This window comes from Psittacula echo, assembly GCF_963264785.1.
Source record: "Psittacula echo genome assembly, chromosome: 2".
Classification (NCBI taxonomy): domain Eukaryota; kingdom Metazoa; phylum Chordata; class Aves; order Psittaciformes; family Psittacidae; genus Psittacula; species Psittacula echo.
This window is the reverse complement of record NC_137737.1, coordinates 35,691,235-35,719,002: the sequence shown is the minus strand read 5'-3', so window position 1 is coordinate 35,719,002 and position 27,768 is coordinate 35,691,235. Positions and strand designations below refer to the sequence as shown.

Below are 27,768 nucleotides of genomic sequence, written 5' to 3'. Positions count from 1 at the left end.
TTTGGTTTGAGTTTTTTTAAATAACCATCTAAAAGCATAAAAATACCCAGTAGGAATAACGTAACACACAAACCTGGTCATAAGTTAATGGTGGCAGATCATCCCCACAGACTGCTTTTTGTTCTGCATAGCACTGCTCTTGTATGGATTTGTCTCTAGCTATGAAGAAGCCAAGCCAGGCGCTGGTGGTGGAGGACGTGTGCTGCCCTGCCAGGAGCAGACCGATGAGCATCCCAGCAATTTCATCATCCGTCAGTGGACGCCCATCCCTGGGTTGAGGGGTGTTACGTTAGAGCTTCATTTATCAGGTTTTCAGTTACAGAAGCACTTACAATTTATTTTAATGTACTGCTTTTTTCCTCCTTCTCTTTTGTTGCCTACCCTAAATGGAGCAGTGAAAGATCTGTGGATAGGGAGAAAGGTGAACAGGAGAGAGACTCTCTAGGAGCCTGGAAGATCATTACCCAACAGCCAGCAAAGAGAAAGGAAGCCACCTTGTGAACACTGATGAAAATCTCAGAAATCTGAATACTCATTTACAAGTACGGTGTTTAAGTTGTTTTTGAGAATACAGCTAGGATCAATTTCTGGCAACTAAACCAGCTCAGAACATGAGGGAATATTTCTTACTCTTTGGAAGATCATTTTAACTGAAGAGATCAATGCTAAAGTAAAACATCTATAAATCACAAGCTTCAAACCCTTGGCTTACTTGTATGAAGCATCTAGTAGAGTCTGGAGCATGTCATCCTCCTTTTCCTCAGACTTTCGACGTTTCTGGATAACCTTGTAGAAAATATTTTTTATTTCTCTGTGTGCTCGGTCTCGACGCCTGTAATTCAAACCACTTCTATTAGCAACTTTATACACAGTAACACACAAAAATCATGGAATGGTTTGGGTTGGAAGGGACCTTAAAGATCATCTAGTTTCAGTCCCCCTGCCACGGGCAGGGATGCATTCCACTAGAGCAGGTTGCTCAAAATGCTTACAAGGAGTTATTGAGATGTCCTAGAATAGCTTATAAACAAGAAACTGGGGGGGGGGGAGCATGTGTGAGTAAGGGGAACAGGAAAATCCAAACAACAAAGACGTTTAGATAAAATGCTTAAGTTGCTTCATCTGTGCTTTCTGGTACCTGAAGCTCGGCAGAGGAAGCCAACCTGGCAGAAGCCAAGCAGCATGAGTAAAACCCCCATCCAGGTCGGCATACAGCTGAGCCACCTTCTCATTCAGCAAGCCTCTTATTTCTTTCCCGTGTAAGCAGTGACTTGCTGTCAAAATGATAAGTTCTGAAAGGGCTTCAAACAGGTCTGAGGGAAGATTTGGAAAAATGTTACTGAAGATGCATTTCTGGCAAGATGTTTTGTTTTATGTATTTATTTTGTAGAAATTAAGTACCTGGACACAGATAAATAATTTTAAATAGAGTTGTAGATTGTTTTACTAGGAGAATGAAGAAACATCTGATTTTAAATCTCTGTGTGTCTATCAGGTCTCTCTTGAAGCAACTTTTTAGTTAGAAAAAGTTGTTGAAATCTACGATCTAAGTTATTCCTTTCTAGAAATTTTCTAGGAGAGCTAGTAATCCTTCCAAAGCAAGCCATGCAGCGCAAGCTCAATCCTTACACAGAAATCATAAAACAACCTTGAAATTCAAGTCTATGGGAAGCCAGTTAGTTTTGCTGCTCCCTGAATTATTTTTATACAGTAATATTGATACTTTAAAATATAAAATTATAGATTCTATTATTAACTATTACATATAAATTATATACTTATAAAATAAATATTAACCATAGTACAATATGTAAGTATTTCATCTTATAGAAAGATTGCATGTGTAAGTATATAGTTACAAATATTTATTATATATATAAATATGTATTATATATGTTTAAATAACTTACATTTCTGACACTGCTATGCCACTGCAGGCTTGCAACTAGGGTAATGGGCTGTGTCTAGCAGGTGTGTTGGGAAAGACAGGTGAGGAATGAGACAGGAATCCCACTGAGATCACTAACAACCCTATCAGCTTCAAGAATGTGGCTTTTCAGTGCAGAAGATCCCTGAGCTGAGACCTCTGACAAGCTCTTAGGAGCAAGAGCAGTATTTTTTCCAAGGGACTAAGAAGGGGTTATGCTGAGCCCACACATATCATGCAAAATGAGCCTGATTCAGCCAGGCAACAGGTACACTCTGTGAGGTGACTAAGAAAACTAAACATAGTCCTTCACTCCTGTCAATGATTTTCTGAGCAGCTTTATTCTCCAATAGCCTTAACTTTGATTAAACAAAATCTGCATTTTGCACATTTCTTCTGATGTTCATACAATTTTACCTATGTCATTCTTTATTTCTTTAATATTGCAGAAATTCATTTACAAAGACATATTGTATTTGCCTTAACGTCTTCCCAGAAAATCAGAGGAAAAATGCATCTGATTTTACTTACTTTTTTCTCCACTCTCTCCCCATGCTTTGAAATACTCTCTTGTTTCTTCTTCAATCACCAATACATGCTGTTTAAACTGGGCAATGTTTAGGCCAGTTTTGAGCATCTTCTTCTGTTCCAAAAATACCTAGAGAAACCAAGACAGAAAAAGCAATCAGTACAAGGATCATCCGAATGTAATTAACAACTTATTATCATTTGTACTGTAAGAACATACAGAAGTAAAACGAGATTACGATTAGGACTGCAGGCTACAACAGATACTCAAATTTAATTAGTAGGTACTATTCTGGTTTCCACCACCTTTGCTTTTCAAGCAAGTTAGCAACATCCAAGTGAAACACTAGCTCAAGGGAGCTGCAATTCTCTCTTTTGCAATACCAAAGCAAAAAACAGTTTTAGTATCATTGTTAAACTTAATCTCTGAAGATACAAGAAGCATTAAAGATTGAAACATGGAATGCACTCTAGATCTTTAGGTACATAATCACAAACATAATCAGGTCTGTCCTTGCAAAGTCTGGATTCAGTCTGTGATGCTCGTGATGTGGCCTCCTTGCTTTTTCCCCCCTGGAGCATCTGCATTCTCTCATGCAGTATAATTAATACCTTACCTCTGGTCTAGAGGTGCACCTTTGCTTTACTAGGCCCTCTGATTTCACTGCCCAGGAAGTCAGACAAATAAGCAGGAAGCAAACTGCTTCCTAGGAAAATGGGGAGCTTCATGTCCTTCTTACCTCTTCCTTTTTTTCTCTGTATAGACTCATAGCTAACAAACCTACTGGTAAAAAGCCCTTTATTGTATGAGAACCATTCAGTGGATTGACAAAATGTTGACTCAGAAAATTATTCAACCCATTTTTAAACCCAAATTATGAATGAGACCACCTGTCCTGTAATTCTGCACTGTACCATGAGTAATATACCAAAAATTGTCTCCCCACCAAGGGCTCTGGATGTAGTATAAAGTTGTCCACAAACCAAAAGGCACAAAAAGAAAGGTTACTTCCTGGAAACTTCTGGTTCCAGAATGCAGTGGGGACTCCAACAGTCTATCAGATCATACACATGCCACAGAGCAGAGAGACAAGCACATTTCCCCTTGCAACATGCTAGCCAATCTCCAGCTCAATGGAGATAGGAATGGCACACAAGACTGACCACAAGCCTCTGCCATTTCAGCTCCTCTTGACACAAAACTGTCTGCATACAGACTTGCAGGGAGGAGACAGACAATGAACTTGAGTTGATATATAGACTGTACATATTAACAAGCAATTATCATAATTACTGGTAAATAAATAACTTCTTCCTTTCAAAGAGTAAGGGGTAATTCTTCTAAAAACATGACTGAATGTTACTATTATACTGAAGAGAGAGAGGCTTAGCAGCTTGAGCAGAAAGAAAGGAGCCTGAAAAGTTCTGGATGACCCATCAATGGCAAAACAACAAAAAAAGTTTAAATGGCTCTCTAAATGCCTTCCCCTACTAAAATGCTTTCATTTCAGTAGATGTCTGAAATGAAATCGTGGTGGTAGCACTATGCAAAAAAACAGCTCACCCCTAGCAGATCTTCTGGCCAAAGCAGACATACCACCTCTCTAGCTTCACACAGAGAAACATACAACTACAGCTAATCCGTCTATGTCAATAGCAAAGCCCCTGCGCAACTAACTCCCAGCTGTGGGAAAAGATCAAAAAGATGAAGTCCTCTTAGTGTCAAAGGTATGATTTAAGCAGATGTATCCACAGACATCCAGGACTAGCTGAGTAATATGAAAAGATTAATCTTTTGACTAAAACAGAACTCAAAAACACTCTAGGGGAAAAAGCTAGGGTAACTATAAAAAGAGCAGTACATGGTGGACCACTGAGGTAGGTCCTAAACAGCATAATTGTGAGAAATGCCCATTTCCAAGGAGCTTATAGAAAGTTCTATAAAACTCCCGAAAGATGAAATCAGATCCCATCAAAGAACTAGCTCTTGAATGAAGACAGACATTCAAATCATCTGTAAACTGGAGTGTGAAAGTAGAAAGCAAAACACCTGTAAGAACTGGATGAACTTTCACAGGATAAAGGACAAGTCAGCACCTTTCAGTTTCAAGCAGGCATCCCACAACCGTCAGAAGCCAAAGAACAAGCACAACACAGTGGAAATCTGGCCAACTCTGCAGTCTGCGCCTGACTCATAGACACTTTCCTGAAACTAGTCTATACCAGAGAAGAGCTGAGAGATGTATTGCAGAGAGTCATGTACCCTCTACACTCTAGCAGCTCCAAAATGCATCCACAACTCCCTCCCTGACTTTTTCAGGAAAATCTCTTACTGCCAGAACTAGTAGGCACAAGTCTGCTAGAATGGCCTCACTAATGAAAGAGGTCTTCCAGGACACAAGAAACAATCTCCTCCTTGCTATTCAAGCTGCAGTCCTGCTGGGTTCGGTCACAAAGTGATGAGAAGAGCTACTCAAGATCATCAAGTGCAAAAAAACCCTCCACCCAACCAACCAATCCTCCCTCCAAACTTTATGACACCATCTATCCATGATTTAACACCTCCTAACAAAGCAGGAGACAACTAAGTTCTCCTTTACTAATTTAAAAACTGGCAAGTTGCTGGTAGTCAGTTTTATATGAGATTTTCAAAAGAATAGGGTAAGTGGGGTTGGAACTAGATGACCTTAAGGTCCTTTCCAACCCTAACCATTCCATGATCCTACAAGAACAACATACATACTTTGTGGATCACTGCAAAATGCAGGTGTGGAGGAGAAGAGACTAGTGATTACTGGTCCACAGGCACATAATTAAGAAGGCAACAATCACTGCATGCGGGAATGAAGAGATGTGCTAAAGAGGAAAAGCACTGATGGCCACAGAAACTACTACCAGTGAACTTATTGGCATTTATACGAATAAAATTAAGTCAAACTGAAAATCCAAACATAAAGTATGTCACTATGGTGTTTCTGCCACCAGACTACTCTGCTGTACAACAGGCTGGTGAAGTCAGCATACACTGAATGCAGTCCCAGTGGAACAAGTCTGTCCACAGAAAGTTGGTTTCTGCAGCTTAGGAGTCTGTCATGGCAGACAGCATGCACAAACGAGAAAGTAGCCAACGCTTCACTTGGAAACAATGCCCCATGACACAGCCACTGTGCTTCCAGACCCATGCAGCCTGTATTATGCAAGCACTCACAGACTGATTTCTGCCTGAGCAAGACAAATCTTGTGGTGCAAACTGTCAAATTAATACTCCTGTATTTAGATATGGCATGGCATAAATGAAAAATTATCACTCTTACAAGTCTCTCAGAAGGAAGATCTGAAGTTGCTTGTAAGAGAAAAGTAGGTGCAGTCAGTGGCATAATGTAAGGGAAGGAAAAAGAGACTCGCCTACTAGTTTTAAATCTCTGGTGGGAATAGATAGTTTCAATAACAAAAATAGCATCTAGACTGACAAATGGCCAGATGACAAAGCAAGCGACTTAAACACGTTCAGTCTTGGTTATTGACCTGAAATCATTTACCAACTGCAATATGCCACAACTGCACACAAACACCCAGCTCCACCTCACAGAGCCAACAGCTCAGGGCTGCCTACTCAGTATGTAAATTAAACTACTTTTATTTAAAATACATACCACATTAGGGACATCATAAGCAACGCCCTTGCCAAAAACTGGTGTGGTTAACCGAGAGTATACATCCTCCGCATTCAAATCTTCATTTTTACTGTTGAAGAGTAGAGCAGCAGCATCACTACCCAGTAAATATGTGAATGTCTTGCCAACCATAGTGAAACTGAACACAGGTCCATACTAAGAGAGAAAAACAAACAAACAAACAAAGTTTATTTTAAATAAGAACATTACAAATCATTAAATTGGTGTCTCTTTATGTACAGGCTTCCATAAATCACTTACTCTCCTAAAAAGTATCTAGTGATTGAAAAAGATAGAAATATCATAAACCACATTTAAGTTCTGTTCTCAACATACTTACTAGTGATACCTAATGTTGTAACAAACACAGAAGATCTTGCACGTTTTAAAACCATTTAGCTTAAAAAATGTAAGTAAAATATCAGTTACAGTACAAAAACCAGTAAGGATACTACAGCACATACAGGCTTCGGTAATCCACAAACACTGTTACAAAAAATCTTGGATTTGGAATTATGCATAGGAAATTAAGAGCAAGACTTTCAAGTTTAAAGGCCATGTCCTGCAGATCTTCATGTACTAAATTTGCCTATCTAAGCTAAGCAAGCTAAGATTTAAGCTTATGACTCTAAAATGGTTTAGACAATGTGAAACAGATCAAGAAATCTTATTTCAGTGGAATGAAGGGTCTACTGCCTTAGTCCATTTCTTCTGGGCTGTCATAGTATAAAACCTATTGAAGTTTTATACGCCAGCCCTTTTAACATTGGAGAGGCCTTAAAATTCATCAAATTGCCTACACAGTTGGTCAGCTCCATTCCAGCCTGGTCACAGATTAGTTAAAGAGCGAGATTCAAAGTTCCCAATTAAGGCAAGAAATAATGTCATGAAAATAGCTTTTTAATTAACTTATGAATCAGCATTATCCAAACACAGAGACTTTTTTTTTTTTTAATCTGAATCACAAGAGGGATGTCACAAAACACTATTTCTCTAACAACAGTGTACATAAAAAGATCTGTAGAACCGGAGCCTACAGTGCATTCATTGTGCACATTGTGCACCACGCCTCCATTCCATATTCAAGGTGGTAAATGAGAATTAACCGATTTTAAACAGGCTCCTGATGCAGAACTGGATAGATATACAAAAACGTTTTAGCAGATGCTCAGCTGGTCATGGGGGGAAATGTACCTTGTCATAAGCATTCTCCAAAAATTCAATGGGACTTTTCCCAAATGCGATTGCATGTCCAAGGAAAGGGATGCTCGATGAAATATACGGTGGGTATTTCTGAGGAAGAAAAATAAAAATAATTATTGATTTTTCCTCAGAGAGTAATAAAATCGTGTCCCTTTACATAAAAACCCAGCACAGAGGAGACTTTATCCATGTTTTGTTTAAACACTTTTGTGAAAAGGCCAACTTCAAACAACTGATTATTTTTTGAAATAGAGTAAGAGCGGGCCACATTTAAAAGCAGGAGGGGTTAAAATAGAACCAATGCGATGAAGATTCTTGCTAACCTGCCTCTGAAAGCCAAGCACAAAGGTACCGCAATGGGAAACAAGGCAATCAGAAACAGAAGTGTTGACAATTTGTTAAACAGTCCTCAAAGGCATGAACTTCAGCTTAGCGATGAGTTTCACACACGTGTGGGAGCCTTCGTGCAAGCTGCTCTGACGAGAGAATCCAAGGCACGGCCGCTGCCTCTACCAGACACGAGCACCAGACCCACGCTCCGTGTGGTACCAACATGCTGTGCGGCAGGACACGCCAGCGCCACGCTCCCTCAGAACCCGCGCCTGGGGCGGCTACTGCGAACGCTCCCCCTCGCCAGAGCCCGCTCCTGCACACCCGATCCCACCGCCCGGCTCCCTCCGCTCCACAAGGGCTCTCCACAGGTGAGAACCGCTGCTCCCCCGTCCGTCCGTCCGTCCCTCCGCAACCCGAAGGGAGGCCGCCAGGTTCCCCCGGCCCCCCCCCTCTCCCCTGCGCTCGCCCCGCGGCGCCCACTCCTCCGGGGGGTCCGGTCCCCCGCCTTTTCCCGGCCTGAGGCGCCCACCTTGTGCTCGGAGCCGACATGCCGCCGGTAGCTCAGCTGGAACAGGTAGCCGAGGCTCAGCACGAAGGCTGAGGCGGCCAGCACCAGGGACAGGGCGTTGCCGACCGCCACCCGCTCCAGCAGGAGCCCGCCGACCTCCATCAAGCTCAGCATCGCCTCAGCGACCCGCACCCTGCGCCGGGCTGCGGACACCCGCGCGACTAAAGCTGCCCCGCGAGCGTCGCGGGGCGCGGCGGTGCCGGCGGCAGCCACGCCCCCCCCGCGCTGGGCTGATCTCTGCCCATGTGACGATACCCGGCGCCGGAGCCAACCGGCGGCCGCGCTCCGCGGGGTGACGGCATCTGCCGGGCAGCGAGAGTCGCCATTGGGCGGGCGGGGGGCGGGGAAGCGGGGTCGCGGTCGGTGGTTGGCTTTGGCGCCACGCAGTGACGCCGCGCGGGGGCTGCCGCGGGCGAGGCAGCACTGCCCTGGGACCGGCCACTGGGGTGCGCCGGGGGGGGGGGGGGGGGGGGGGCAGAACCGCGCCTGCATGGCTGTGCTGCGGAGGGTGCGTGTCCACCGCGGCCCTGCGCGCTCCCGAGGGGCTGCTTGGAGGAGCTCCTGAGCTCCAGGCTCCTCGGTGTGGCCGTGTCCGCCTCGGTGGCCTCTGCCTCCTTCCTCTGAAGCACCGCTCACGCCTGCGGGGCTGCCGCAGCAGGCTGGGGTAAACGCCCGTGGGCAGTGTGCTTGGGGGTGATATCCGTGGGTACAAGCTCACGTGGGGATCGGGTGTGTCAGCCCCTCCTGAGCGCAACCTACAACACACGGGCTCGGTTTGGGGTGGCTGGAAAACTGCCTGGTGGAAAATGGCCCGGTTGAGGGCTGCTGAGTACGACCCAGCTTTTGCCCAGGTGCCCAAAGCCAACAGGATCCTGGCCTGTATCAGCAATAGTATAGGTGGCAGGGCCCGGGCAGTGACCATCCCCCTGTACTGGGCACTGTGTTCAGTTCTGGTTTGCCATGACTAACGTTTTCCAGCTTTCTTGATGAATTCCTGAGCTGTTTCTGAGGTGCACAACCTTAATTTGTAGTCACCATGGGCCCCTTCCTATGATCCTCTCTTGCCATCTTCCTACATAACCTTGCCTGTTACAAAACACTGCTCTTTCATAGTAACACACCTGCTTGGTAAGACATACGCTGTCTGCGGTAATAAACAACAACAAACATCACTTGTTGCAAACAATTTATTAGGTAGTAATAAATAAGAAATTAGCAGAAAGGACTATACAGCAGTAAGGCATATTAATAGTATTGTTAAATATGCAACCGACATTTCAACATATTTCCTCTAGTTTTCTAACAAAGTGCTACATAGAGAAGTGTATTTCTGATGCCAGTGCCAAGTGATAGCCAGGATGGCTGCATTACAAAGCACCTGTTTTATTATTTACCTTAAGTATAACACTCCATGAAGAGTTACTGTTATTTATGCCAGTGAGGTTTAAGTAAAAAAAGTATAGCTTGCTAAGATTACAAAATGTCTCCTGTTTACTGAATTGATTACTACTTTTATCTCTTAAACTGTACTTGCTAGTTGTAAGGTGTGAGTAAAGTTACTACACAAGAGCACAGCTTCTAACATTCATTTTTGCTTTTATTTGAAAACTTAGAGGCAAGTGCTAGTTTTCATTGTTTTAAAAAAACACTTTTTTACAAAATATTGCACACTAGTTTAGCATGCAGTTTACATGGAAGAAACAGTCAAGTGCACTTAAAACCCTGAAATACAACCAGAAATTCTGAAGAGTTGTGTTAATGGATACTGTTTTAATGTACAAAGATATGTTTCAGATTGCATAGGGTCCCAGCTCACTGAGACCCAATCCTCACTCTGCATAGACCAGGCAGGTGCTTACCAACTGTGTCTGACTTCCTTGGAATATAAATCTTCATTCCTGCATCCTGCACTGCTTGTAGCCTCAAGAAACTTAAGTAATCAGTAGGAAAATTAGTTTTAACAGAAATAACTTAGTACCTCCTATCTGAGTTTTTCTTACTGCATATGTGCTGCAATCCAGGGTAAGATTTATTAAACTTTCTGAAGTCCTCTGAGTAAGATTCATTTGTAAATCTGTACCTCCCTCTCCTCCATATACACATTTTATATTGCACAGCAAAAGTAAAACTCCATTATTTAAAAAACAAACCAACCCAAGCATGCTAAACATTTAATATGGCTTCTGAGTGATTTAAAGTTATTTCCCTTTTGACATCCTCATGCAGTATTTTAGAATAAATATGAATATAAAGTATGAGAAAGTTAAGACTAAAAACAAAGCCAGCCGTAACGTTTTTCAGAAATCAAATTAAAAGCAAGTTTATCAAAAGTAGTTGCTCAAAGGTCTAAATGGTCACACTTACCAACAGTATCTTAAAAAGTGTGTCTACAAAATACTGTAAGATATACAGCCTCCTTGATGTTCCACAGAACAACATGGAAGCTAAATAGGCTGAGACTTGCTTAATGGCACTGGTTGTTCCACAGTCCTATGGGAACAAAAGCCTTACTTGATTCATGCTCTTCCATCTCAGTCAACCATTTACATTTCGTTAGCTTTACTGGTTAAGCTCAAGCCCTACAATAGCTTATGTATGAACCACAAAAATATTTATAAAAATAATAGATACATTGTATAGGGGGTTTTTTTTTAAAAATAAAGCATGCAGCTTCTGTACAAAGTTAAAAAACTGTACAAACTGACTTCTGTATTTTGTAAAATTCATGTACATGGAAGCCTTCTGTTATGAGGAGATGCAAGTTGGTTTTTGCTTAGCCATCAGATGCAGTTTCAGAACTATTGTTCATTTCCATCATTCATTTCTTTCACTTGGTATTAACTGGCCATTTAATTTCATCAAAAGTTTCACGACGAGACCTGCCTGCATAAAGGTATAAAATTAAACTCTCTCAGCATCTTGGAACTGTGAAGGATCAAGTGTACAACAAATGCAACTAGATAAAAATAGTAAGTTAGAAGTTGCATATTTCAGAAATAAGGAAAATAAACCCTAGATTTTTCTCAGCTATCAGAAAGTGCTTTTCAAAATACTCAATCACTTCCCCTGTGAAAGTATTTTCAAAATACTCAATCACTTCGCCCACCTTAATACATAGGAATCAAAAGCAACTACTGTGAAAGTATGCAAGATGCTCAAAGGAGTCACAACACATGTTAACACGGCATATTACCACTCATGCAGACTATGGTAAAACAAGCATTTTCCTTCAGACATCCTCAAACACTATCAAAAGTTGCTGGATTTATAGGGGTGCGGCTTAGGCTTCTTTTATCCTGTACCAGGGTGGTCAGTCTCAAGAGGAGAGGCATGCATCTAGTTTAGGAAAAATAACTGAACACAAACGATGAAAAATGACAATGCTTACCTGTTTGGTATGCACAATAAAGCTCATTTTGTTTTCCAGACTGTGGATTTGAAAACATGTATCTCCATCTCCCAACTGCCACATAAAGCAACCATACTTGAGGCTGAGGAGTAAAGCCTACAATGAAATGTAAAAAACTGTCATTCAAAATATTCACCATACTTACAAGTGGAACTTTGCTTAGTTCACTTAGACAAGATTCTGACTTCGTATATTCCACAATCCAGTTGTAGCTTATAAAGTAGTAAAGTGGAAAAATACAGGGCTTTCTATTAGTAGTGCCTTATCAAAATCTTAAAATCTTGGAAATCTTCACAGTCAAGTTTAAACAGTTGGATGTGAAATGACTATTAGCACAAAGAATATAACAGAACAGAATTAACCTTAACAGTTATTACTGGCAGTTCACTTAAGCTGACCTTTGTTTCCATGTTTAGGAGGTGCAGCCCTTTTACATTTACTCCTACATATACTTTAATCACTTTATGGCTACTTGAACTTGCTTTGGTGAATATCTGCCCCGTGAAAAAAGCTGCTCCGTAGGTAGGAATTTCCCAGCAATTCTGCAAGAACATGCGCTGAAGGTGGTGCATCTCTTTACTTACACCTTCACTGGTGCTGAGATTCTAGAAAGAAAAGAATAGCAGCAATCAAAAAGTCTTCAAACAGCTGTGGTTAGTTGAAGAACATCCACTATTTAGTGGAATTCCGACCAAACGAGTGTTCCCAAAACACTTCCCCAGCAACCATTTTCCTACATCTACACTAAACACTCACAGAAAGGCTGAAATGCCAAAAGAGACTGAGTCAGAAAGCAGATACCTGTACAAGCCTCAGAAACCCGAACCAGAGACACCTAACTTCTGCAGGGCCTCAGAGTTTCACCTCTCTCAGCAGTATGCCAGACTCATCAGGGGTAAGCTCCTATGCACCCATCTGATACTAAATGCATCTGATACTAAATGCACACCCCAAAATAATGGCCTAAGAGCAGAGGTCAAGAAAGCAATTATTCTTGCATACTGTCTGATACAAGAAGGAGTAGAAACTACTCCGCTATGTCCTCTGCTACACCATAGTCTTAGGAAGAGCAATATGATCCACTCCATCTGTATTAGAAAGAACAGGAATTGTCTGCTGGTTTCTGACAAAAAAAAAAAAAGGTGTATGCACCAAGAGAAAGTTTATGATTCAGTAACCTCATCTCAAAAGAGGGACAAGGCCTGAAAACATTCCCTGAGTGCCTCTGCACTGTTCCCTGGCAGCTACTTTTAGCCTTTAGCGATGCATGTCAGCCGGCACAGTTCTCACTCTGACACACCTCACTTTCCCCACAATTTTTTATGAAATTTTTCCTGAATTTCATCTTCAGGTGCCCCTGGCCCCACGTGGAACCCACAGCCCTCAGTTAGATGTCACTTACAGAAGCAACCCACGTATACAAATTTGGCTCAGTTAACTGCTCTAGTCAAACGAGTTTGTGTGAGCACATGCACATCAGCAGCATTATCAGATCCCTACCATACCAGTTATACTGGCAAACAGATTTTGTGGATCTATTGCTACAAGTCAGAGTAGATTTTTTTACATGTATGCCTGATTTGGCACCAAACACCGAAGATAAATAGATGACAACCGTATTTACTTCTGAAAACCACATCAATGTAGCAGTGCAAAATAAGCAGCATTCCAACAACCCATCCAAAAATTAAGAACATACACATTTCCAGCTTTATATACTAGTATTTTTGTTCATTAACTGACAACCAAACAGTCAAAAAAATCTTTAGGACAGGATTTTCTACTATGTGATTATTTCTCTCACCTTGTATTCATGAAGTATCCTGTTTGTCCAGTGAGGAGCTTTACTTTTTAGTTTAGTGATTGGTACTATAGATTTAAGATTTTCTTCACTAAGAGAAAAACAAAGCAGAAAAATAAAGTTTTCTTCACTAAATAAAGAGAAAGAACAATGTCTGCCAATTTGTATCTTCAAGTCTATTTAGCTAGACAGTCAGCTCCTACTCTATCTGCCTCATTAGGTGAAAAGCTAAGGCTTCCTAAGATGGACTGTAATTCTCAGTTAATGGAGATCTAGCTTTGTGTTATACACTTCGTGTCATACACTTTGTGTGTATCACAGACACAGCAGGGAGAGGAAATGCTGGCAGCAGAACAGGGAACTCTGGTCTTGATTACAGATCAGTTTGGTGAATTCCAATTTGAAAGCCAAAACTATATACAAACAGCCATTCACACCAGAACATCACATACTCAGAAAAGATGAGACCTTATATTCTTCCCTTCACTGCTGTATCAGCCCCAGTGGTTTCACCCAATTAATTTCCATATGAAAGTTGTATATTACACAACATGAAAGTGGAGCTATTTATATGAAGTGCCTTTTTAAACACAAAAACACAGGAAAAAAATACCACTAAAAGGAAGACTTTACTGGTTTGCTTTTATGCACAATTAAAATAGTCTCAGAAAACCAGTGATGCAACCTATTTAGTAATTTTTAACTATATTTGGCAGTAACTGCTCGTTATACCAAGCAAAAAACCCGTCAAAGGACAATACATCCAGATCTTTGAGGTCAAGGGTACTCTCATACACACAACAGCCTGGATATATATTTTTGAAATGGCAAGTCTTTTAATAAACATTTATGTTGATAACAAAAAAAATAATAATTAAAAAATCAGAATATCTTCATCTGAAGAAGAACAAGTCAAGGTATTTTCCAACGTCTTGATCTGAATACAAATGGAAAGCATGCCCAAATGTCCATAACGCTTATTACCTGGCCCAAACTACCTTTCCAAGTAGTCCTGTCTATAGATTCACAGATTTCCACTGAGCAGGATCAATGCAGAATCATACTGCTGATTTGCCTCCCTGCAGCTGCTGGGATTCAGCACGGGGTAGTTTCATATTAAACCTGTGTTTAAATGCACACTCCTTCAGGTGGGCAGTCCCACTTAAACCCAGTCCTCTTCATGCTCAATCTACAAACTGTGTAACTGCAGGACTCAGCAGCTGAATCTACTGAACACCCCACCCAAAAGTTTTCCAGTTGGTGAGCTCATTCACCTGCCATACTCTGTAATGGTACAGTCTCTACACCTAACAGAAGGAAGAGAAAGGAATGAACAAGTGCAGTCAATATAGCCAGCCCTTTCAGAGGCAGCCCACACTTACATCAGAGTAACTGTAGCAGAAAATGCACCCTGATTTACTGATGGTGGAGAGCACAACCAAAAAACAGCAAGCCAAGACAGCTCAGTTGATGCTGTGAATGAGAGGAGATGAGAAGTATAGTAGCATTCCAGAATACCACAGCTGCTGTTAGATGAATGAACTGAGGTGGAGATGGTGGGGAGTGAAGATGCACACATTAAGAGAACTGGAATCCTGATGTGCTCAGTTACTGATGTAGAAATGTACATGGGAGGACAAAGCCATATCCAAGAACAGCTCAGCTTCTGTTGTGCTGGCAAGCAGAGAGAAAGGGAGAGAAAACCACCATCTGGCAGAGCCCTGCTAGTGCTATGTTTCTGACCAATTTAGTGTAGCAGTTCACACATAAATGAGAGAACAGAAATAGTATCTCTGCATGGCCTGTCCTCTTCAAAGAGGGAGAATAGCCAATCCCAGAAGTTGGTCTAACTGGACATAGTAAGAGTTTTTTTCATCATTGTCCAAACTCTCAGTCATGTCAAAACCCTTCAATCACATGAATACTATTACTCACTTTTTGGCATTACTGTATCTTGGTATAGACTTACAGAATACAGAACCTCCATCCCTCTGCCTGGGACAATAAGTAAGATTAAATGTTTTTCAGACCCCATGTCCAGCTTCTGTTAATGCTACAAGGGTTATGTGGTTACTGTGAACTATTGCTCAGTGATGGAGAAAAATAATATATCATACCTAAAATTTGAGAGTTCCATAGTAAACACTATCTAAAATACTTAATCTAAAACCATAATTTTAAATTTTAAATACATATACTTACTTTAGAAAGCCCTGTTTATGTTTCTTGCTCTCATAATTTCCATAGACTATTTGTAGAAGCAGACTGGCCAGTGTGATCAGCTTGGCATCAGGTGATGTATAGAAACCTTTCAGTAAATTATATCTGGCTTCATCGAAAAGGATAAGAATAGCCAAGGGATCCTCAATCTGTTAAAAAGATTTAAATAATATCATCTATTTGTAAAAGCACATGAGCTTATAAGCTATATATATATAAACTATAATTACAGTTTCTCACAGATCCAGAGACAGAAAACAAAGAACTGAACCTGCCTAAAGTATACATTTTACTAATGCTTTGTAGTAGAAAAAAAAATAACAGTTTCATTAACTTAATCCAACTCTTCATTGACCTAGCACACAAATTAGAGGTGACTGACATACCATGCGCAATCCAAAGGTTCACAGAAATACTGATATCTGTGGTTTTTTTCCTCTCATGAATGTATTTTGAATAATATGTTTGAGTAATTCCATTGAAATTGACCAATTAAATATCTGAAAAATCACTTCACAGGAAGAAAAAGAAAATTGGGCAGGTTGGTCTTAGCCGTATGACAACCAGAGACTGAGAGATACAGACTTATGATAAACCGAACAGTTGGGAAGGTGAGAGAGAGAGCGAGAAGGCAAGAAGGTGGGAAGAACCTGAAGACTCTGTTACAGAAATGTCAGGTTTAAATAACTTTGGAAATTACTATGGTCATTAAACACATAGCGTGTTGATCACCAGAGTGGTCTGACTCTGACCATGATTTCATGCTATCACTTCCAAGTGCAGACCTTTTTTTCTATTTCCAGTGGAAGTCTCACATCTCTTCTTAGGAAAAGCTGTGAAGTTTCCCTTTGAGGATCCAAGTTTGTCAGTTCAGTGAATATTTCAGGCCAATCTCGAATATGCTGCAAAGGCTTGTGATACGGCTTCAGTTGGAGGCCTGAAAAATAACAGGGTTTTTTTTTTAAGAAAATAAACAGAATAACCCAGCATATACACACACACACACACACATATATATATGTGATTATTAAATGCTGCATTAAAACCAGAGTATTTGAAACAGAGGACTCATTAACATTTTACTCTGTATTTTCTAAACTGTTACATATAAAAGGTTTTGAAGATATGGATTTATTGACAAAACTCTCAGCATCAATTCACTAAATGCACTAGTGATGAACCTTTGTTATTTTCAGCTTCTCAAGAGTGAAGTGGTATTTAAAAATTTAATGGAATACCAAGATGGAAATTAAAACAATAACAAACCACTAGAGACTGTTCTCTCATTTATTGTGGGAGAAATACAGAGTCCAGTAATCTTATTTTGGGCAGAAAAATACAGATATAGCTTATCTGATAAATATATTTTCTATTTTGGGGTATATATAAACCATAAACTTCTCAGAACATGCTTTTTTTTTAATCTCTAAAACATCTTGATTCTTTAAAGGCTACAGTCATCCAATGTTTCATGTTCTCCTGCGTACATGAGAGCTGAGAAATTAATACAAAGCTTTTGACTATAGTCCTACCAGATACGTACATTCAGTTACACTCATTCACTTATCCTGCCTGTCCTTGTGATTATTGCGTGGCTGTTTTCTAGTAATGAGGAACTAGAAGGTTGTATCTGCCTCATCCTCACTGCTCTGGCTTTAACATTGTGACATTTCAAATTACATGAAAACCTTCAAATTACATATTATAGTGCAACATCTTTTCACTGAGAATAATCAGTTCACTCAATTCATCCACCTTACATTCAAACACAGAAAAACATTATCTGTCCTACAAAGAAGAAAACTATGGTCTTCACAATGGTACACAAACTGCAAAAAATACATTCTATAATGAAACTTGTCCATTAGTTGTTTGAAGCCATAAATCAGAAGCCAACTCATTTTCAAACTTATGCTAAATATCTAAGGAATTACTTGGGATAACGCAAATAACGTATCCCCTCGATTGCAAAGGTAATACTTCAATGATCTGAGTAAAACATGACATCCTATTTGGAAAAGGCACAAGCAGCAAGACTCAAACACTCAAACACTTCTTTTTCTTCCAGATATTAACATCTAAGTTTACCTGGAGGCTACAGTACTCATGTGACATACAGGGAGAAAAAGATTTAAAAAGCATGAAGAAAAGATTTCCTGCAATATTTACAGATTAAAAAAGCGAAGTAACAATGAACAATGCCACTCTAGGGGAAGTTCTACAACAGTAAATGAAATTTTAAACGCAAGACTTCTGTGTTAATGGTACTGTCACAGCATTCTACCAGACCTGAATTGTGCTCTGTAAATGCACTGTAATGTGTCCCACAGCTATGCTGCTGCAGTACTGTTTTATCACATTTTCTGACAAAACACAGATCACAATCATTGACTCTTCCGTGGTTTGATTTATTTTTTGCTACATATCTCAAACTACAACTACCACCTACTTTTTATTTAAATCAGAAATTAAAAAAAAAAAAAAAAAGAAAAAAAATGCGTCAAATGTAGTAATAATGTTTTGCATGAGAATTCCCTCCCACCAATTACAAGGATGCCGGGGAGGGACTCTTCATTTGGGACTGTAGTGATAGGACAGGGGGTAATGGGCTAAAACTTAAACAGGGGAAGTTTAGATTGGATATAAGGAAGAAATTCTTTACTGTAAGGGCAGTGAGGCACTGGAATGAGTTGCCCAGGGACGTTGTGAATGCTCCATCCCTGGCGGTGTTCAAGGCCAGGTTGGACAAAGCCTTGGGTGGCATGGTTTAGTGTGAGGTGTCCCTGCCCATGGCAGGGCGGTTGGAACTAGATGATCTTAAGGTCCTTTCCAACCCTAACTATTCTATGATTCTGTATCTGAAAACTCATCTACCAAAAATCATTTTGGTGCAAAACACATGAAAATTAATATGATTAAAGGACCTAATGGGAAAAAAAAAAAAAAAAAAAAAAAAAAACAACCAAAAAAACCCGGAAGCTAACGGGAGAACTGGCTATCCTGGATTTGGAGAAGGCTGAGGTTCTTAATGACTTCTTTGCCTCAGTCTTCACTGGCAAATGCTCTGACCACACCATCCAAGTCTTGAAAGGCAGACGCAGGGACTGTGAGAATGAAGACCTTAGGCCCACTGTAGGAGAAGATCTGGTCCAAGACCGTCTTAAGAGCCTGAACGTGCACAAGTCCATGGAACCTGATGAAATCCATCCGCGGGTCCTGAAGGAGCTGGCGAATGAAGTTGCTAAGCCACTGGCCATCATATTTGAAAAATCATGGCAGTCAGGTGAAGTTCCTGACAACTGGAAAAAGGGAAATATATCCCCCCATTTTCAAGAAGGGGAAAATGGATGATCCGGGGAATTACAGACCAGTCAGTCTCACCTCTGTGCCTGGCAAAATCTTGGAGCAGATTCCCCTGGAAGGCATGCTAAGGCACATGAAAAACAACAAGGTGCTTGGTGATAGCCAGCATGGCTTCACCAAGGGGAAATCCTGCCTGACCAATTTGGTGGCCTTCTATGATGGGGCTACGGAACTGATGGACAGGGGCAGAGCAGCTGATGTCATCTACATGAACTTGTGCAAAGCATTTGACACTGTCCCACACAACATCCTTGTCTCTAAACTGGAGAGACATCAATTTGATGGATGGACCACTCGGTGGATAAAGAATTGGCTGGATGGCTGCACACGAAGAGTTATGGTCAATGGCTCGATGTCCAGCTGGAGACCAGTAACGAGTGGTGTCCCTCAGGGATCAGTGTTGGGACTGGTCTTGTTCAACATCTTTGTCAGTGACATGAACAGTGGGATTGAGTGCGCCCTCAGCAAGTTTGCTGATGACACCAAGCTGTGTGGTTCGGTTGATACCCTGGAGGGAAGGAATGCCATCCAGTGGGACCTTGACACGCTTGTGAGGTGGGCTGATGCCAACCTTATGAAGTTTAACCATGACAAGTGCAAGGTCCTACACCTGGGTCGGAGCAATCTCAGCTACAGAAGAGATTCACAGCAGCCTTGCAGAGGACTTGGGGGTGTTGGTCAATGAGAAACTTAACATGAGCCAGCTTCAGTGTTTGCTCACAGCCCAGAAAGCCAACCGTATCCTGGGCTGCATCAAAAGGAGCGTGACCAGGACGTCAAAGGAGGTGATCCTGCCCCTCTATTCTGCTCTCATGAGACCTCAACTTGGAGTATTGTGTGCAGTTCTGGTGTCCTCAACATGAAAAGGACATGGAGCTGTTGGAACAAGTCCAGAGGAGGGCCACGAGGATGATCAGAGGACTGGAGCACCTCCCATATGAAGACAGGCTGAGAAAGCTGGGGCTGTTCAGCCTGGAGAAGAGAAGGCTGCGTGGAGACCTCATAGCAGCCTTTCAGTATCTGAAGGGGGCCTATAAGGATGCTGGGGATGGACTCTTCATCAGGGACTGTAGTGACAGGACAAGGGGTAACGGGTTAAAACTTAAACAGGGGAAGTTTAGATTGGATATAAGGAGGAAGTTCTTTACTGGGAGGGTGGTGAGACACTGGAATGGGTTGCCCAAGGAAGTTGTGAATGCTCCATCCCTGGTAGTGTTCAAGGCCGGGTTGGAGAGAATGGGTGGCATGGTTTAGTGTGAAGTGTTCCTGCCCATGGCAGGGGGGTTGTAACTTGATGATTTTAAGTCCTTTCCAACCCTAACAATTCTATGATTCTGACAAACCAACTAATAATCATCTTTACTTTACTAGTTTCAAAAAGGTTAAACATTGGTAAAAACAACTACATGCATCTAATTTCAGAAACTCTGGGAAGAAAAATACCACTAAAATAAGGGTAAGTTAGCAGTAAGGAGTATGACAGCAAAAGTGAATGTCAATTTGTTTGTGACATCAAAACGAAAAGGCAATCTGGATCTGCCTCACCTCCCCAAATGAAATACAGTCTAGATACCACAGTGATGTGGGGTCAGACCTATTAGGGGTGCCCAATATGGTGGCTAAAATGAAGCAGCTTTCTGTAGCTCTGAAAGCACAGTTGGGAAACATCAGGCTGTAAAGGCTGGCAGTTTACCTACTGGAAGAAAGCTTAAGCAGATGAAATAGAAAAATTGGTTTCACTGACTATGTAAAAGATACAGAGAATGAGACCTATGTGTATTAAGAGTCTAGATACATATTAACCCCTAAAGGATGACTTTTAAAAGCAGAAAGAAAGAGGTTAATAGCAAACTGTCAAAGAGCATGCTTCCCATTTTCCTTAGAAAATACTATTTTTTCTAAAGGCAAGAAGAAAAAAAAAGCTGTGATAAACTCTCAAGTATAATGATCTTCCTTGTTACTTACTGAGGTTTTCAGAACAGATCCAGATAGTGAAGTATTGCTGAGTTTCTTGAGACAAACGCATCCCCTCCATTATCTGCTGTACGGTAGTATTGTTTCCATGTTTCAACTCAACAGAACGGTAAGACCCATCCATACGATAAATACGTGCCTTTTCATACTACATAAAAATTAAAACATATTAAACAACTTGTTAAAATCCTTTCTGTTGGTGCTTCTGGAGAGAAAAGCTATTTTACCATACTGCTGAGAAAAAGAACAGCACAACTCCTGCATATTTACTATTTATCAAAACTGCTTGTTTCATGTCCTACACAAGTCCTTATACTGTGCTTTTTACCACAAGTCCAAGAAAGACCTTATTGATATTTTGAGGACTTAATTTCTGTTGAACTTAAAGGGAAGCAGGAATTTGAAGTTCCCTGAGAGATTTGGGCTCAACTGCCTATGCACAGCCTGAAATGTCCACTTTACTATTATTGACAGGTTATGAATTATTTCTTTTCATTAGACTATGCTAAAAGACTTCTTAAAGGGAAACACCACCCTTTATACAGACCCCAGTACAATAGTAATACACTCTCAGTGAAGATCCTTTGCAGTTCTGTAACAGAACTCCAATAGCTTTCACTGAATTGCATGTGGGCTCAGAGTATGCCTCCTGAAAGACGTACTTAAACATAAGTCAGGTGCTGAAAGCATATACACACAAGTCATAAGTCTATGAAACTTCTTGTTTTCATCTCTCTAACAGGTTAATGTTTCAGCTGCTTGAATCAAAAAGTTGCAAGAATCTGCCTTGGAAAATGACAGCTTATTGAAAATGAGGCTGGATGAAAAACATCAGTCTGTTTTTGCTGTAGCAGTCACTGTGACTTCTATTTAAGTGGGGTTTTTTTAATATTTTAATTCAATAGTAATAAGTGACAACACAGTATCACCTATTATGCTGTGAAATCTACTTAAAATGTGTATTAGTCTTTTAGAGTCATTAGGCACACATCTGCCATTTCATCAACTGCATAAGAAGATCCCTAAAATACAGGATGTCAATTTTTTCATTAACTGTTTTGGAAGACTTCATTCATACACAGTGAAACTCAGATAATTTAAAACATCTTGAAAAATTGACAGGTTTACTGCCACCTACCTCCAGAGATACACATTACATCTGAAGTCAAAAAAAAAAAACCAAGAGGTTTTATCTCATTTGGCTAATTTTAAATCTACTTCAGGATGAAAGGAATCACATAATAAATTCTGTTTACTATCCTGGCTAGATCTTCACTGACTGCCAAGGAAGCTTACACTGACTAAGTGATGTAAAGCTTATTCTGCAGAAGCCTACATTTAGCCAGCTGAATGCTCTTGTTTAACAACTTGTAAGATGACAATGCAAAGAAAGCTGATGGTTGTATGATCAAAAGTAGACATAAAATCGGTAGCTGATGTGATGCTCCTACAAATAAAATATCATGTGTAAAGTCTTAAATGCATTTCTTGAGCAATAAACAGACAGAAACATTTAAAGACACAAAATGATTTACACTAACAATTTCAGTACACTGCACATTTCCAATAACAGCTATACATGAGTCTCTCTCTTCTACAAGTTTAGGTGTAAATTAAACACAAACTTTAAACAATTTAGAAAATAAGCTCATACAGGCTTATTTATGGCTTCCTTCAGCAGTTTTGCAGCTTCTTCCCACTCATTTTGTTTGTTCTCTTCACAGACATTCAGTGGAGATCTTCCTTGTTGATCAGTAATGTGCTATAAACATAAACAGAAACACCAATAATACATTGTTTTCACTGGAGATAGGTAAACACGTACACATTTTTTGAGATAATTAAAATCTTTGCTCTTAGGGCTCAAACACTGAACTGACAGAAAATGGGAAAAGTAGCAGTAATGAAAAATAGTTAAGCATTATTTTGTAATCTCTCAACAGGATCAGTGTGCTTACACACTGTGATCTGGACAAAATATTTCACATAAACACATTAGAAGCTGTTGCTAAAACTGCTATTTCTATACACAAACAGAACTTACTCTGTCAATTTCTGGATGATTTAGTAGAATTTGTACTATTTCAGCATGCCCACCTCCAGCAGCAAAATGAAGAGGAGAACTGAGCTGGCCGTTCAAAAGATTTGGATTGCACTTCCCTTTCTCCAACAGCATTCGAGTGGCTTCAACTTTTCCATACCTGAAGACAGGTTTAAATCAGAACAGACACAGTAAACATAAGATCTTTTTTCAGATAGTCCTAAATATGGAAAGTGTATTTCCATGCTCAAAAGTTTTCAGCTTTGAAATGACACCAAAGACAATGGAACATTGGTGAGTTTGTAGAAATTAGTATCAGTTCTGCACTGGTAACCACTGGTCTAGTTACCATGGTCTAGTTACCATTACTGGTCTAGTTACCATTGGTCTAGTAACTATTCATTGGATTCATTACAGGCAAACCGAACTTTGCTTTAAACTAGCTAAATTTGGGTAGTTGTAGCAATTAAGTAATAGCAAAACAGAGTTCAGCCTTGCCTGAAAAAAATCCCAAAACATAATCGTGTGAGAATCACAGTATAGCTTCTGATTGTCATGCAGATGGATCCCAAGGACTCTTAAGCCTCACACTGGTAAATGTTGCATATACTATTTATGCAAACTTTCTGACAAACACTAAAAATCAAGTAAGTTGGGTTGGTTTTTTGTTAGAACCAAGTTTGATTTTCATGTTATTTGTACCATCAGACTCTACAATAAATCAAAGACTAACTTGAATAAAGATAAAACAAAAGGTTTTTTACAACTGAGGAAAGCTCTCAAGCACTTAGATTAAATCATCACAGAGTTACAGTCACACAAGTTGACCTCTGCAGACCACTTAGTCCAACTTCCCACTCAAAGCTTGACTGTCACCAAAATATGCTGTACTGTAAAACTGCTCACAGACTTTAACCAATAAAGACTGTAAAAGTTACCACACTAAACTAGACCTAGCATCTGCAACAAGAATTATAACAGGTGCTTCAGGACAGATACAGAAGGCAATAAGTGTCTGATGATACAATCTCCACACCTGGTCTCCTCTGAAACCATTCAGATTGCAATTACCTCACAACCTGAAGCAATCTTTCTCTTCAGAAAGTCGACACTAACATAAATTAGAGTCAAAGCGTAAAAAGTCTAGAGAGGTTTTTTCGATTTCTCATTTTTGAGTCTGTATGATAAATTACAGAAATAATTAACGCTAAAGAATCATGACAGCAAGGATATATCTGATTAGCAAAACTACATTCATCTGACTCACCAGCATGCATAATGGATAGGTGCCCAGTGGTCACTATCTAACTGATTAACAGAAAACTTTTTATCCAGAAGGTGGCTTAGTAAATCAGAGTCGCCTTCACAAGCACTGCGGTGGAGAGGGAAATCATCTACCCACTGGTGTTCCCTATGAATTAAAACAGGAAACATGAGGAAAACACAGTTCAGAAATATTTCAATAGTAGAGAACACTGACTTTTTTAAAATTAGTAATATAGCACTAACTGCAGATCTACATCAAGAATAAAAATGAAGCTCAAGCAGTTAAATTGTGCCAGTATTCATATAACTAGTATTTTTGTCATGCACTAATCAAGCCACAGCTGTATTCATTATGCTAAGAAATGCTTCCCTAATATGTATAATTTAAACCATTCTTGATCTGTCCTTTAATTGTTGTTTCAGTACACAGACTTCAAACAAAATATTTTTTAAATATGTATTTATACAGTAAAGTCCCAAAGTAACAGGAATCTCATTCTGATCAAGTCTACAAAGTACTCCTGTCATAAACAAAACAAAATTATCCATTAATGAAAAAGGAATGTAACATAATACTTGTCCTCCGTGACACTGCTCATGCTACGTTGCCACTTTTCTCTTTTAGGAATCTGAATCTTTGAATAGTCTGGGGCTCCAAGACCGAAGTATGGATTTATTACCACTTTGTCAACCTGCAAAGACATAATTTAAACACAACTAAAAAAACAGCTTCCATAGATTTGGCTGAACAATTCCCCATACAGGCTGGGTATTCTCTTGAAACCAAATTTCAATAGTAACGTTTTATAAGTAAGGAGAATTACGTTCAAAAGTAAGGATTTGAAAACCATTTAGCAGTCAGCGTGCAATAAAGAATTCTGATTATATTAAACATAAAACATACATTTGTATCAAGTAAATGAACTGTAAAACTAAAATGTATGTTTCATGAATATAAAATGAAAATATAACTCTTACCCTATTAGTATACTGAAGGTCAGAGCCAAACAAAGGATTATAGATACACATATCTGCTTTCTCCAGTGCCAACATTTTACTCTTTATTTCCAGGGCAGTGTAACCCATGTGCAATGAGCTCTCTGTTTGACCAGGTTCTATAGCATAGGCAGGGTTTATTACATTCGTTTTGATTCTCTCAAGAGGAGATGGTCTGAATAAAGCTGGGATGGAGTGAGACTGGGTGTGCCGCTCATCCAACCACCTGAGGAGAGAATGGGCAAGTAATTAATTTTCAGGTAGAAGACGACTATTTTGGTCACGCCTGTCCATTATTCTGTTTAATTAAGGGCTGCACTTATGATAATCGCACATTTCAATAATAACCATTATTATTCTAATGTGTACAGCCAAATTTATAGGACTAAATTAATCCTCAAATGTGAAAATTTTTTTTAACCCAATGCAGTTAAGCAAATATATTTCCTCAAACACATTTCCTGCAGAGTCTCAAAGAAAATGAAATTGTAAGCTAAGGTAAGAATATAACACGGGTTATAGTCAAAACACTTAACCACACTAATATGTCATTGTTTTGCTTACTTTCAGTTTATCAGTACTACCCTCAACATACAAATTTTGAAATATAAAGCAGTTTTTTAAAGGATGAGTTGAAGTTTCAATATCTGTGCTTCTAATTCACGTGTTTCATTAGGGAGAGGCAGGAAAAGGCAAAAAAATCAGGTCTCTTTCACATTTGCCTTTTCACAAAGCTGTGTGAAGGTTATTCTCTTTTAAGTATACACCTACTGACAGTACAGAAGGGCTTTAGAGCCCCCTTACTCTGAGCTAGTGTGGTCAGCTCTGCATACCTGCTGCATTTTTTCCTGCCACGTATGCAATATAACACAGGACTCAGGACAAGTTATTCATCTCAGCTTTTGGATAAATGTATTTTCACCAAATTGTTAAATTATTTTACTTAAAAAGCACCCAGTTCAACATTACACTAAGCACCAGGTTTGTATTTAGGTTTTTACCCATTCTCACAAGCTTGAGTACAGAGCATGTACTCTGCTAGAATACAATAAATTCCATTTAGTGATTTAGCCTGGAAACACAGAAGTACATGCCTTGGAAAGACAGATCCACTGACAGATCACTTGGATCTTGTCTGTCCCAGAACTACATGTAAGTATGGCAGAGCATGGCCTGTAGTTCAATGCACGTGCTTAGGCCTGGATTTTAAGTCCCAGATCCAAGCCATCATGTGCTGCAAAATCTGTATTCCCTTCACTTACGGTCCTACTGGGAAGGAGGACTGTAAAATTGTGGTCATTGCACTACCAAAATCCTCTTGTCCCTCTGAAGTATTTTCAGGCATTTTCTCTACATAGTTGGTAAATAGGTTAGTTATGGTAATTTGAATCTTTGGGAAGTGTGTTCCAGACTACACACATAGAGAATAATCAATATAAAAGATTTTCTATTATATTTCCAAGGCTTGTCTCACAACTGTAAGGCTCATAACAGATTTTAAGCAGAGCTTAGAGTCTGAAGGCATTTGGTAAGGAGCAAACAAATATAATTGGCATGATGGTATACACGGAAAAAGCACAACTCTACTATTAAACTGTAAAAATCCTACAGTTTTAGGTAGTAGCCTGTAACTTAGAATTTTTCATTAGTCTGGAGTTTCAGCTAACTTCATTAATGTAAATAAGTTCATACTTAAGTATGTCTGGTATTTCTTTGTTAAGGGTACCTAAAGGCTAAAAGCTGCTTACATATTCAATTTTCAAACTACAATAAACCTGGCTAAACAACTAAACACCTTTCTGAAAGTTAATTCCCTACTGCAAATACATTTGTATGGCTGGGAAAGATACACTCCCTTTCTATAAGGAGGTTTAATTTAAATGCAAATCTTAATGGTATACAATTAACAGGGTATTTTTAATACACTCTGGCAAATACTCTTAAAGATTACAATTATGCCATTTACAGAAGATTAAACATTAGTATTTTATATGGTTTTACGTAACATACACTGGAAGCAGGAACCTCCAAAAAGACACTTGATTTAGATAAGCACACCACTCGAGTTTACAAAAAAGATTTTCAGAAAGATTTTGAAATTTGATGTTAAGGTTTCAGCTTCTGATTAACATGAAGAAAATAACATGGTATCACAACTTCCTTCTTCATCACAAGAATGCTATAAAAACTGTGTGCTACATCTACAAATTATCTTGTTTAACTTCTATTTTAATGTATGTTTACGGATGGCATTTCTTACTTATCCAAGGCAATTAACATTTTTGCAGTAAGCGTAGCAAAATGGGTGCTGGATTCACTGCAGACTCTCATGATGTCTTGTAAACAATAGAACACAGGGCATCCAGGGCTATAAGCGTATTTCGTGTTATCTAAAAAGGAAACATTCTTAAGACACATCAAAGAGAAGAAAAATCATATTTTCCCTTCTGCAACTTTGTAGTTAC

The 27,768-nt window shown here is 39.7% G+C and overlaps 1 protein-coding gene across 9 annotated transcripts in view; it reads right to left on the bottom strand.

Annotated features, from left to right (window-relative positions):
- Nucleotides 1-27,768, bottom strand: part of LOC308217095 (krev interaction trapped protein 1) — a 35,800-nt gene that overhangs the window by 2,935 nt on the left and 5,097 nt on the right. For 5 of the 9 annotated variants that reach the window (XM_080609839.1, XM_080609838.1, XM_080609840.1 and 2 more), the window contains 18 exons: nucleotides 27,564-27,693; nucleotides 25,286-25,529; nucleotides 24,884-24,999; nucleotides 24,309-24,452; nucleotides 23,045-23,201; nucleotides 22,655-22,762; nucleotides 20,992-21,148; nucleotides 16,449-16,600; nucleotides 15,646-15,812; nucleotides 13,447-13,534; nucleotides 12,005-12,247; nucleotides 11,622-11,738; nucleotides 7,324-7,422; nucleotides 6,109-6,285; nucleotides 2,459-2,585; nucleotides 1,139-1,313; nucleotides 713-832; nucleotides 74-269 (listed from right to left, as the gene is read on the bottom strand). In XM_080609839.1, coding sequence (XP_080465965.1) covers nucleotides 74-269; nucleotides 713-832; nucleotides 1,139-1,313; nucleotides 2,459-2,585; nucleotides 6,109-6,285; nucleotides 7,324-7,422; nucleotides 11,622-11,738; nucleotides 12,005-12,247; nucleotides 13,447-13,534; nucleotides 15,646-15,812; nucleotides 16,449-16,600; nucleotides 20,992-21,148; nucleotides 22,655-22,762; nucleotides 23,045-23,201; nucleotides 24,309-24,452; nucleotides 24,884-24,999; nucleotides 25,286-25,529; nucleotides 27,564-27,693 — 2,717 coding nt within the window. Of the gene's footprint in view, nucleotides 1-73; nucleotides 270-712; nucleotides 833-1,138; nucleotides 1,314-2,458; nucleotides 2,586-6,108; nucleotides 6,286-7,323; nucleotides 7,423-8,194; nucleotides 8,278-9,431; nucleotides 11,117-11,621; nucleotides 11,739-12,004; nucleotides 12,248-13,446; nucleotides 13,535-15,645; nucleotides 15,813-16,448; nucleotides 16,601-20,991; nucleotides 21,149-22,654; nucleotides 22,763-23,044; nucleotides 23,202-24,308; nucleotides 24,453-24,883; nucleotides 25,000-25,285; nucleotides 25,530-27,563; nucleotides 27,710-27,768 lie in introns of those variants that run through there. The other 4 variants (XM_080609842.1, XM_080609843.1, XM_080609844.1 and 1 more) reach the window with 4 other exon arrangements.